This window comes from Ammodytes marinus, assembly GCF_949987685.1.
Source record: "Ammodytes marinus genome assembly, chromosome: 24".
NCBI classification, from domain to species: Eukaryota; Metazoa; Chordata; class Actinopteri; order Uranoscopiformes; family Ammodytidae; genus Ammodytes; species Ammodytes marinus.
The window spans coordinates 13,869,501-13,882,234 of NC_137228.1; the positions used below are offsets into that span (position 1 = coordinate 13,869,501).

The following is a 12,734-nucleotide window of genomic DNA, read 5'->3' on the forward strand; positions in this document are numbered from 1 at the left end:
AACTAATAAATAATCAAAATAAAAAATAACCAGGAGGACTCAATATTAGTGTGTTTTAGTCAGACAAAATAATAATAATAAAAAAACGCTCACATTAAATCTTCAATATAAATAAAACACAGTTCTTTTTTTCAATACATTCTCTTGGCATAAAAAAAACAAAAAAAAAGCTTGAGTGTTTTTTTCCAGTTTGAAGCGTTAGCAGCTTGGAGCTCGGACTGATCAAGTTCATTTTTCACGACAACAAAACAAAACACGTCACGGGAAACGACCGCGCAGCAGGACGCAAAAACAAATACTTTCTGTTCTTTTTAAAAGGTGCTATGAGGAACTTTTAAATATTTCTGAAAAAGTCTAATTTTTCCTCTGATGATCATAAATGACATGTAACAGCAAACGAGACCATCAGTGCAAAGAATGCTATTTTTATATAGTGTTCTCAATGCCTTTGTCATGGGTACGCTCACCCAGGAACAACAGCTTGCGTGGTAAAACACTACCGTTTGCTTGAATTAACACAAACTGAAAGTTCCTCGTGACACCTTTAATGTTTTAAACCTGCAGTGAGTAGAATTTTGGGTTTTATTTCCTAGCAGATTTTGTAGAAAATAATTATAATATCCATAAGTACGTTTAATTTAGTGCATAATAGCTGAATTTTTTTTTTAGAATTATAATTTTTTCCCTTAGAAAGGGTCTCATATATGTCCATATTTCTCCGTACTTTGGACCAAGGCCTTGTCACCGCCATTTTGGAAGTGTCATAGTTGGAATGTCATCAGGTGCATTGTTTAAAATTTAGAATTGTTCTTGTCCTTGAAGGCCACTGTAGCTTCTGTTATTATTCGAAAGGGGTGGGGTTACCCAGGGAGCGTTGCATTCTAGAACTTTCTAGAACTTACTTGATGATGTCATATTACACACTGCACCTTTAAATAGCTGGACATTTAAATTTTTTTCCACACCTGCAGGGGTATAATAGCAACATCTACGTCTGCAGGTGTCTACTTTATGAAAGCATTTTTCACAGCAGAGCTTCAGTATTTCTGAGCCAGTTAATGTAACGGGAGATAATATACTGTCGGTTTCAAAGCTGGAAGATATGAGATGCAACTTAGAGTGACAAAAAGCTGATTTGATAAACTCAAGAAGATCATTTACTTCTGCTTGAACATTGAACATTTGAAAATAAGAAATTAAACAGAGTAGCGTCTAAAATAACAATCTGAGATCAAATCTCACCTTGAGGAAATCAGTAGTATAGTTTGGATGAAATTTAACAAAAGGTCTGTAAAAGAAACTTATTCTTTTTAGGGTCTTTGAAACATTTTGACACGATTAAATGAACACAAGACACAAGAGGAGAGTCTTCTGCCACAGTAACATTAACACAGGCGGCAGTCATTGCAATATGGCAGCAACACATAACAACCAAAAATAACCTTGTGCAGTTCTGAAGTCCCAAATAAAACAGACGGTGTTGTAAAGACAATATCAGGTTTCAAACGCCGCTAGTTTGGTGGTCCCATTTTGATAAAGCATCAGTAATGCCCAAGTACCATTTCATCACAAACTCTTAAAGGAATATTAATATTAAACATCCTCCCGCGTACCGTACACTGTTACAGAATAGTATATCAGTCAAACAGGCGAATGCTTGAATCAGAGTTTTGTGAACTTTATACCTCTTAACTCTTGAGTTTTCTGTCGGTTTTCCTTGGAGCTGCATTAGAACTGAAATCATTATTATTAATAAGCCGATTGATAGAAAATGTATCAACAATAGAAAAATCGATTAATCATTTGATTTCTCAAGCATGAATTACATTTGATAGCACATATCACCACGTATGTACCGAGAGACGTCGCTAAGTTAATAAAAACGTGTCTGAGGTCGTAGCAGCTTTCCCAGACTTCAGTGTAAGATTTTTTTTTTTAGATAATTAGTGTGAAATTAAAATAACCCGTGTGATTTTGCTCTGTGAATTCACTGATACATTTTTATTTTAACAAGCAGCACTAAACAAAGGACTAAGAGTGTTGATATGAGTACAGCTGCAATCTGAACGTTAAACGTTGCTGGCAGCACGAGAAATTAAACCTTTGGGAGGGTTTTGAAAAGTGAAAAGGATGAATTTTTACATTGAAAACAGGAGGAGTAGGGCTGTGGTGGACTTGCCTATTTACACTGTCTGCTCCTCGCTAGTTGAACATGATGGACTCTGGATCCTGGTTCATCATCTGAGCCATGTGGCGAAGAACGTCTTTCTTTGTGATGATGCCCAGCAGTCGCCTGAGAAGGGAGGGAACAATTTAAACACCATCTTTGTGTGTTTGTTTGTGTGTGTGCTTTTGTGTGTGTTTTTGTGTGTGTGTGTGTGTGTTTTGTATTTTAATAAGAACTGTATTTTGGATGTGGTTTCCATATAAGCCAGGTACAGGTTTCTGCCGCACCCACACATGTACTAATACGATTTAGCACTATAAGTTTTTATATTGTTTGTATGTGAAATAAACTAAACTAAACTAAACCAGACAATACATTATTTAGCCCACAATCAATACCCTATTATTTACCTGACCGACCAGGGACTACAGGTGGGAAACAATACATCTCTCCGTGCCTTTAAAGAGGTTAACGATTATTTTGTACATTGTCCCTGTTCTAATAAAAGTTACATATTGGGGGGAGGAGGGAGATATTGACCAAAAATAATATCTTGATATTTGGGGGATTTTGCATGTGTCAAAAATGTTGTGAAAAAAATCTAAAATGTGTTTGTAAAAGCCTTATTGTGCTAGCTTGCTCTTGATAATAGATGTCAATGATAATATCAATTTAAAAAAAGAACACTTGTTGTCAAAATCACTTTGTCAAAGTCAGTGAATATCTCCTCATGATCCACTATCTGTCTGTACTGTGTGTGATCGTGATATTATTGTAGACGCTTTATACTGCACAACCGTGTACTCTTATATTCATCACGTGACATTGTTGTTGTGATATTTTGACGTTGTACATAATGTTCTTATGCACTACAATGTAAAAATTCACAGGTGAGGAGTTCGACTTCAGGAAGAATAGCTGTGGCTAATAGCGTAAGCTAACGGGGATCCCAATAAATCAAACCACTGGATACATTTTGGATAAATGGCGGTGCTCTTACCCGCTCCTAGTGACCAGACACTGGCGTAGACCCAGCTTGCGGAAGATGTCGACCACGGTCTCCATGGGCGTGTGGTCGGTGACGGTGAAGGGGCTGAGGTTGAGGATGCGTCTGAGCTTCAGAGGCTGAGGGTCACTGGCCGGCAGCTGGGGAGCGTCTTCAGTGAAATACACCACAGAGCTGCTCACCACGCCATCTTGTTTCTGACGCGCGTTTTCTGAAGACGGACAGACGAGAGAGGTTACACACCATCAGGACGAGGCATGGCATGATAAACGGTTTCAAGGTTTATACCGCGATAGGAAAAAGACAAGGTTTCAATACCACCATTATCTCTGGCATACCGTTCTAAGACACTAGAACAACACAGGATGCTCACATTCAACATTCAAGTTTATAAGTGTTCAAAATATTCTATATGTCATTTAAAATATAAAAAGATTGTGTCCAGGCAGAAAAAAAGTATTGTTTTTTAAGCAGATTTTTTTCAAAATAACACATTTGAGAGCTGTAATGGAAATACAATGAAACTGTGGTATTTAAGCTTAAGGTTATCGTACAGTCATACTAGTAGTGTTCAGGGCTTGTTCCAACTGAGAGAAAACAAAGAGGAACCTTTATTAAAAAAACACCTTAAGAACAAATGCAAAACTTCACTGTGACAACTAGGGGTGTCTTCAAGAAATATCGCACACCCCTAAATGTGAATGATAAGTTATCTCAACAAAAGATAAATAGCTGGTTAAAAAGTCGGCAGTTTTCCTTCAAAATAAAGAGTTTAATTTTTAGCCTTAGAATTTTTATGAGGATTTTGCTACGGTGAGCCTTTTGTTATAGTCGTATGTGTGTGTGTGTGTGTGTGTGTGTGTGTGTGTGTGTGTGTGTGTGTGTGTGCGACTTACTGATGGCGAGTGTGAGGTCGCGGCGCTGAACAAAGCCGATGAGTCTCTCTGACTCCCGGGAGACGACCACAGGGAAGCCGTTATAGTCTGTGTCTTTGATCAGAGTCTCCACATCTTCCACTGTGGGTCAAGATACAAAGCTTTTTATTTGTCACATACTCATGCAGGATGTGCAGTCAAATGTTTGTGTTACGTACTCTGTATTTCTGTGCTCAAAATAGAATTCAAATACAATAGAATAATTTTGTATTTATTTTACAAATACAATATAAGTTTTAACACAAATATATACACACAAGACAGATAAAGAATTAAGTTATTAAGTCATTGCAAGTATTTATATATGTACGAGTTGTGAAATGAAGAATATTATAAATACATATACAATTAAAACTAAATAAAAGAGAGATTATATTATGATGTATATGATACATTATTTATTGTACATATTGCTTATTTCATCTCATCTTATTTTATTCTTTTGTACTTATTGCACCGTGGGTCGGAGAGAAACAACATTTCGACTCCTCTGTACGTCTGCAACATATTGTAGAAAATAACAATAAAGCGACTTTGACTTGACTTGACTTGAAGACTTAAATAGAAATAAAATTAAAACTAGATGAACAAGGAGATAGAAGTACCTGTGGTGGAGTCCTGGGTGAGGACAGCCAGTGGCGGGTCGTTCCTTCGCGGGCGCATCACGTCGGTTGCCAGGGTTCGGTGTGTGAATTCGTCCCGTACGTCCAGGTAGGGGTATCCATTGAGCTGGATGTGAGACTCGTAGATTCCCTCCTTCCCAAAGGCGTCGGCAACCCACTTACTGGTGACAGCGGCCGCCATCAGAGGCACGATGTATTCAAGCCCTCCGGTCAGCTCAAACATTATGACCACTAGAGACACAGTCATCCTGGTCACTCCACCTGAAGAAACGGTAAAGGTGGAGTTAGTTATTCTGGAGAATGCTTGTTGGCGAAATAATTTTTTGGGCAAAATCAGTGAATATCTCCTCACGATCTGCTACCTATCTGTACTGTCTGTGTGCTGGAAAATGTTATGGTAGGCAGGTAATGTAATGCAGCTAGAAGTGAGGGGAACAGCAGACCCATCTGTCTAACATCAATGTGTTGGAAGGAGGGCATTTAAAGACAATATTAGTACAGTTTATATACAGTTATAAGTGGGTTTACATGTGGCCAGCCTGGGTCGTTGTCTGCATATCATTCATCATTCATTCATCATCAAATCCGGCCCGTGGACCTTTACTGCAGGTCATCCCCCCTCTCTCTCTCTCTCTCTCTGTCTCCCCATTTCAACTATCCAATAAAGCTTGAAAATGCCAAAAAAAAAAAAAACAGCATTGAGAGCTGTGCGTTCTCACCCAGACATGCGGCGGCCCCCACCATAGCGTAGAGCCCGGGCGTGACACAGTCTGCCCCGGGCCGACACCAGTTCTTAAAGATGATCCAGTCGTGGTGGTGATAGGCCATCTGCTCCACAGCGATGCCCACCATGCGGCCGGCGATTGCTCCCACCGCCATGCTGGGGATAAACAGACCTGAAGGGATCTATGGAGGACACACAAACATTTACATTTAATCAGGAAGCAGGTCATTAATACTCAGCGGGAATTATCTGGGCTAGAAGAATATGGGTGCAATTTAAAGCATGACACAGCAGGCAATTTTGTTTATTTTGCTCCCATAACATGTCTTCTTTTATACTAGTATAGATCAAAGGTCTAAAATGTACATGTAGCTGTTTATTTGAATAAACATTGTTGATATGCGTCTCCTGTAAAACCATCTTAGATTTTTTGTGTACATTTTTTGTCATCCCTAAGCACTTAGTTTGATAAGACATTATCTCAACATTAATTGTTTTCAATATTCTGAACCAGAACATCTCATATCAAACATTTCTGATTTGTTTACAGTAATATAAAAAATTATTGTTTAATGTCAGTAATAAACTGGCAAAGTTTCATGATGATATGAATAAGTTAAAAATGTTCCCCTATCCACTTAAACGATGTCATTGAAAGTCCTTAGAAACCTGTAAAGCAGAGCACGCCATGTTAGTTGTTTATTTTATTTTGTCTTTTGATTTTGTGTTCCTTTTTTCCGTTGTGTGTGTTTGAAAGTTATCTAAAGAAACCCATAAATAAAGTCTTTTTTTTAAAGTTCCCTATCCCCCAGATATGTTCCCAGATCAAATAAGAAAAATAAAAGACTGAGCCTTTTCAGTATTTGTTCCTAATCAGTGGAATTTTTTGTTTCTTTACCTACTTGAACTGTTTTTTGTGTGCTACATAAATATGTATATAAAATAATGTAACAAAAAATAAATAAATATATGTATATAATAATTTGAAAAAGAAAGTTCCCTATCCCCCCCATATTGGTTCCTGGCACTGACCTTCATGCCGAATGTGAAGATGGTGAAGATGATCTTGAAGACGAGAGCGAGTGCGAGCTGCCACAGGGCGTTGTAGACCCCGGGCCCGGCCGGTCGGTCTGGGATGTCGTCCACCGGTCGACTCATGTTGGGATTATTAACGTAGTCGCAGAGCTGAGAGGACTCCAGCGCCCCACAGTCATTAAACAGCTCTGAGATCAGTTCGCTGGTGCTGCGGCGCGTGTACGGGTTTGGGAAAGCCAAGATGGCGGTGATGCCCGTCACAGCTATCACCTCCAGGACGGGATACTTCCCCAGCTGGGTCGTCTTCCTGCGTCTGCACCAGGCGATGTTGGCCCGGGTGAAGAGGGTCCCCCACAGGCCCCCAAACACTCCCAGGAGAATGAAGGGCACCAGCTCAGCCATGTACCAGGGCGTGTGATACTCCACGTAGAAAAGCACCAAGCGACTGTTTCCAAAGGGGTTGATGGAGCGCAGCGTGAAGGCCGCCACTAAGGCAGCGAAGAACGAGCGCCACAGAGTCTTCAGAGGGAAGTAGTAGCTCACCTGAGAAACAGAAGAGAAAACATCGTCTTTATTGTCTGTATTTCAAACCATGAAAGGTTTTCTGCCGCTTCAAGCTAATATGCTGCCTTTTTATTGTATTATTACATATTTTTGCATTTGCTAGTTGTATTGAGTACACCTATTTAAAAAATGAATACCAACAACAGCAAGATGTCTGCAGTAAGTGTTATAGAAACAAACACAACAAATATTTAAATTAAAAAGGTTGAAAAACCCAAAAACAATGAGTCAAGCCTCAGAAAAAGGTATATCCACCTCCTCCAGACTGAAGAGAACTCCTCCGATAGGCGCGCCAAAGGCCACTGACACTCCGGCTGCTGCTGCTGCCGACAGCACCTGGAGGGTCAGAGTCAGACACTTAAAACTCTCACAACACACTTCCTGGACAAAAACTCAACTGATTTGTGTATTTTTGAAGCTGGACACATTCCAGGTTATTCAAATCTTTCTTTGGCAAAGGCTGAGAGGTTTATTTATGTGTGATTTTCGAGCTTTGAGTATTGCAAACTCATGACTTTGCCAGTATTTTTCTGCAGATTACAGAAACTAAAACATATACAAACAATATACCCCCACATGTATATACACAGATAGATGTATACACATAATAAAAGGTAAGTTAAGATCCCAAAAAAAGACATATAGATTACAAAAAAATGTATTTCTTTCAAACACTTTTTCAGACCAGAATCGGATTGGAAGTGAAATAAATAAACAGTGGATCAGTGCATCTGTTGTATTGTCCTGTCTATCCTATTATATATTATATCCCATTCACCTATCTTAACCCTGAAGCTGTCAGTTTAGTGCAGACCAACATAAACACGTACCTCTCGCCGCTTGCCCTCGTTCTTGCTGTACTTGGAGAAGAGGCTGCAGAAGAGGTTTCCACAGCAGCAGGCCACGTGGACCAGAGGGCCTTCCTTCCCCAGGCTGAGGCCCGAAGACACGGCCAGGACCAGGGTCACTGTCTTTATGAGGAGGGTCCATTTACCCAGGTAGCCCCGGATTATGAAGCCACTAAGGATCGTCTTGATCTGCACAAAGAATAAAAGAGACAGCTTTGAAACCCCCCTTTCATTTGCCCCCAAGAACTCTGGAGGCTGAACATATTTATTACCTTCATATTTAAGGCCCCGCAGCAGACCCGGGTTCGAATACCGCCCAGGTCTGTTCCCCTCTTTGTCCCATTTCAACTCTGTGTGTCAAAAAGCTAAAATGCCCAAAATATCATATTTAAAATCACCTCTGGGGGGGGGGGATGCTTGTGGTGTAGTGGTTAGAGCCCCCCCCCCCCTCCCCCCATAGAGGCTCAGTCCTCTTCAAAGCAGACCCGGGTTAGAATCAAGCCCGGGTCGTTCTCTGCATGTCATTCCCCTCTCTAACCCATTTCATCTCTGTCTCTCCATAACTGTCTAATAAAGCACAAAAAATGCCCAAAAATAATATCTGATAAATTCACCTCTGGGATTCCTGACCCGCAGGCGTAGGGAGCGAACACTCTGACCAGTGACACAGCCAGGAAAGAGAACAGCAGCGCCCACAGAACGTACAGGAAGTAGTTCAACACGTAAGCTCCCGCCCCCTGAAACAACAAAGCCACCAAAACATTAGTTTATTTTTTCTCCTTTTTCCTTAATATAGCTCCAATGGATCCCTGTTCGCTTCAGGAATTATTTTAAGATTCTATCACTTGTTTTTAATGTTTTAAAGGCCCACCTGTATTCGTTGGATTTCAATTTGAGTAGAGTTTCTGACACATAGACCTCTTCAAATGTTGTTTTTTTATTACCTTGTTTGTGTATTTTATTTTGAGCTTGTCAAGCACCTTGTTCAAGTAAAGTAGTTTTTAAATGTGCTACATGAATAAATATATTAAAAAAAGTTGAAGGCCTATATAAATATGAAATTAAACTACAGTAAAACAATGCTACACCCGAGTAAAGAAGACATTACTGCTGCTGCAGAACTGGGAAATATAATTCACATTATTTTATTTGTTATCCGCTACAGACGTTTTTTCGCGCTGGATGTTAGTGCAGCGTATATTCTGACCTCAGCGTGGCCCGTCATCAGCTCGGCCCATTTCTGCCACTGAGGACATTTGTCTCGGTCGTCGAACGTTGTCTCGTTGGACGTCCAGCAGCATTGCTCGTGGCTGTAGTAAAACGCAGTCAGACACACGCCCTCCTTCAGGTCTGTCATCCAGTCCACCGCCAGGTCAATCACTCCAGCCAGCGTCCCTGCAGAAAATATATATATATATATTTTTTTTTTTTCGAACAGGGAAAGCAAGTGTTAGAGTTAGACAGTTTCTTTTCATTTTGTTATAGCCTCATAGCATAATTGCCTAAATCATATTTACTCTACATCTACTCTATTCTACATCTACTTTTCCCTACTCTATAACCCTTAAAATATGACTTAGGCAATTATGTTAATAGGCTAACGAGAAGTAGATGTTTTACTTAATTGTAACTGTTGTCCACTTGTTTTATCATTTTATTTTATTGTTTGTTATTGTTAAATTTTTTATTTTCTTTACTTGTTCGAAATAAAAAATATTTTCAATTCAACTGATTCATGCTCTACATTTGAGCATTTGAACTTGAAATGAGTTAGTGATGTTAAAGATGATTTTACTTTAACCACATTCTTAGTCAGGGTTCCTACATCTTAAACCTCCAATGAAGAACTTTTAAAAGTAAATAAAATGGTCTAATTTTTCCTCTGATGATCATAAATTACCTTTAACAGAAAGTGAGACCATCAGTGAAAAGAATGCTATTTTTTCCTGCGAACAATTTACAGAAGGCAGACCAGAAACACCTATTTTTCCTAAATCTTCATATCACCATCACTAACCAATTAATTAATTAAGCGTTCCTAGTAGCTACTTCAAGAAAGTCAGATTTATGACTTTTTTTAAAGCTAAACAAAAACAAAAAAAACTAAGTAAGCTTATTATCATTATTATCATCACTATTATTATTATTATTATTATTATTATTATTATTATTATTATTATTACATACATAGTGACAGTCAGCAGCGATGTGAAATGTAAATCTCCTGACCTGAGAGGAGCCCTATGAGCAGCATCACCACCCATCCCGACCAGGCGTCCAGCAGACTCTTGATCAGCTCCCAGAACGACTCTTTGCTCTTACTGGTGATCTGTGGACAGAACAGCAACACACTGACGCTCAGGCTTTCTACAGAGGATGTGTGGATGTGTGTACGAAAGCAGTGCAAACCATGAGGTGAAGACAAATAAATAGACAGACAGACAGACAGACAGATAGACAGATAGACAGATAGATAGACAGATAGACAGATAGACAGATAGACAGATAGACAGATAGATAGACAGATAGACAGATAGACAGATAGACAGATAGATAGATAGATAGATAGATAGATAGATAGATAGATAGATAGACAGACAGGCAGGCAGACAGACAGACAGACAGATACCTTGCGGTGTCGGTCTGTGTCTCTGGATTTCTCCCTGAGCCAGTCGATGGTGTGGAAGTCTTCATACGTTCCCACGTCAGGAAACGGCTCATCCAGGAAATCCATCAGGTTTCCCGTCCCGTTCATTTCCTCCGTGGGCGTGGCACCGCCGCTAACGCCTGGCGGGTCAGTATGAGAGAGACAGAGTTTCATTAGTAGGCTGGGTTTTCATTTCTCTCTTCATTCATGTTATGTATTGTTGAATAATTATAGGGAACCCAACATGCCAAGCCCATTGTGGGTTTTCTGGGTTTCCTTATGTCCTTTGTTATTTAATATTACTTAAAAGGTGGAGTCAGTGATTGTGGAGAACACTTGTGGTCAAAATCACTTTTTTATCAAAATCAGTGAATATCTCCTCACGATCCACTACCTGTCTGTACTATGTGTACGCTGGAAAAAAATCCAGTGTTAATACACAGCCTAGGCTCTTTAAACGGGTATATTGCTAGCTACTGTGGCCCCCTTTGTTTATATCCCAGTTTACAGAGCCTAGGCTGTTTATTAACACCATTTTTTTTACAGTACAGCCAGGTAGCGGTGCTATGTGCTACTGCTAATACATTATAACTGTGATCACACAATGTTTGTATTGTTTGCTGATGGTTGATTATTAAAAAAATTGCTTTTTATCAAGTTGATAAATCAATTCACATCACAAGTACGGACTAGTAGCAGACCACAGTGGCTGAATGTAAACATGTTTGGAGCTAAAAATGATTTAAACGGATAATGTTGAGTTGTACTGTATAGCACTCAAGTTCAGTAAACACAAGTCTTACAACATTGGTCTGCTTTTTCGATATTGGCCCAAAATTTTAATTGTAACAATTCCCATTTTTCACCAATATCTAAGTGAATATTATAGAGGCTTTGGAACAGTGCAGCTCGTGCAATAAATAAATAAAGAGTTGCTCTTAGAAATATCAGCATTTACACTGAACAACAGACGTTTAACATGCATTTCATCTCCATGGTGAAGTTTGGAAGATTTCTGCACAATAGATTTTATATTAAATTACATTTCTCAGATGCTGATGTGATGATCAATGCACAGGAATATGATATTGATGTTTGCATGATGTAGGAAGGACTCGGAGATGGAAACGATTAGAGAAATAACGTGTCATGAGTTAAATGTCTCTGCAGCAGAAATCACAGTAGACGGTATCACAGACACACATATAGATTCATATACAGACATATTTATCAGTATGAATCCTGCAGACACGGCTTTATGTACGTCATCTCAGCTGTTTTACCTTCTCCAGCGTCCATGTTTCAGTCCGTCTTAACGGCTGTGCGCGAGAGAAGCGTCCTTCAAATTAATCCGTTTGGACTTCGGTTTGCATTTTATCTTAGATACGGAGAGAACAGAGGCGTTAGAAACTGATAGAATAATAGGATTTAATACAGAGAAATAAACAGGACAGCGTCACAGGCTGCTTCCCACAATGCACCGCTGCACTGTCAATCTCACGATACCTCCACGAGCTCACGTTGTGGCAGAACAAAGATCGTCTATTGGAACTGTTCGCCCATGGCTAAACTTACGTTCACTGTTTCAAACTGACAACTGTTAAACTTCTTGTACAGTCTGCTGCCTTATTTTAATCTGGACTGGTGTCTCATCGGAATTGGGGGAATACGTGACATTTTCCATATAAATATCTACCGGCATAGTCAAGAGACATTTGTGTCAACAGCTGTTTTAGTGCAAAATCCACTGAAACAATGGTGCACCTGTTCTGACCGTTTTTTTTTCTTTTAATGCTACCATAGTTTGCTACACATAGATAGTATATGTGCTACCATCCAAAATAGGCCTATACATTTTCAATTAGACACGCAGTTCAACAAATATAAAACATAGAAAGAGATATAACATACCGGTACGTAAAAAGTAGCTAGAAATAAAAGCGTTAGGAGGAGTTTTCATGAACATTCCAGGCTTGTTTGAATTTGACCTTTTTCAAATTCATTGAACAAAAAAGATCCTCTATTGAAAATTGTCCAAAACCCCCCTTTTTTTTTCATTGATGCATCAGCGCCACCAGCTGGCGTGGATGTAAATATCTGTTTAGTTTGACACTGATTTTTATTAAATCTAGTTGCAATTTAATGCCTCTAATTTTTCTCTGCCTGATATTTATCACACCGTTCA

General features: G+C 39.3%; 1 protein-coding gene across 1 annotated transcript; it reads right to left on the reverse strand.

The window, feature by feature from the left end:
* Positions 1–38: 38 nt before the first annotated feature.
* Positions 39–11,958, reverse strand: LOC307269999 (H(+)/Cl(-) exchange transporter 4). Its single transcript, XM_080053122.1, has 13 exons — positions 11,833–11,958; positions 10,532–10,689; positions 10,132–10,231; positions 9,110–9,297; positions 8,517–8,639; positions 7,885–8,091; positions 7,310–7,390; positions 6,488–7,033; positions 5,451–5,637; positions 4,714–4,992; positions 4,070–4,189; positions 3,168–3,384; positions 39–2,293 (listed from the first exon to the last, which is right to left on the reverse strand). The coding sequence occupies exons 1-13, from the start codon at positions 11,846–11,848 to the stop codon at positions 2,203–2,205; spliced, it is 2,313 nt and encodes a 770-aa protein (XP_079909248.1). The 5' UTR covers positions 11,849–11,958; the 3' UTR covers positions 39–2,202.
* Positions 11,959–12,734: the final 776 nt, after the last annotated feature.

Coding starts and splice junctions, on each gene's coding strand:
- LOC307269999 (XM_080053122.1), bottom strand. Junction 8,640..9,109: donor TGATGACGGGCCACGCTGAG/GTCAGAATATAC, acceptor TTGTTGTTTCAG/GGGGCGGGAGCTTACGTGTT. Junction 7,391..7,884: donor ACGAGGGCAAGCGGCGAGAG/GTACGTGTTTAT, acceptor CTGACCCTCCAG/GTGCTGTCGGCAGCAGCAGC.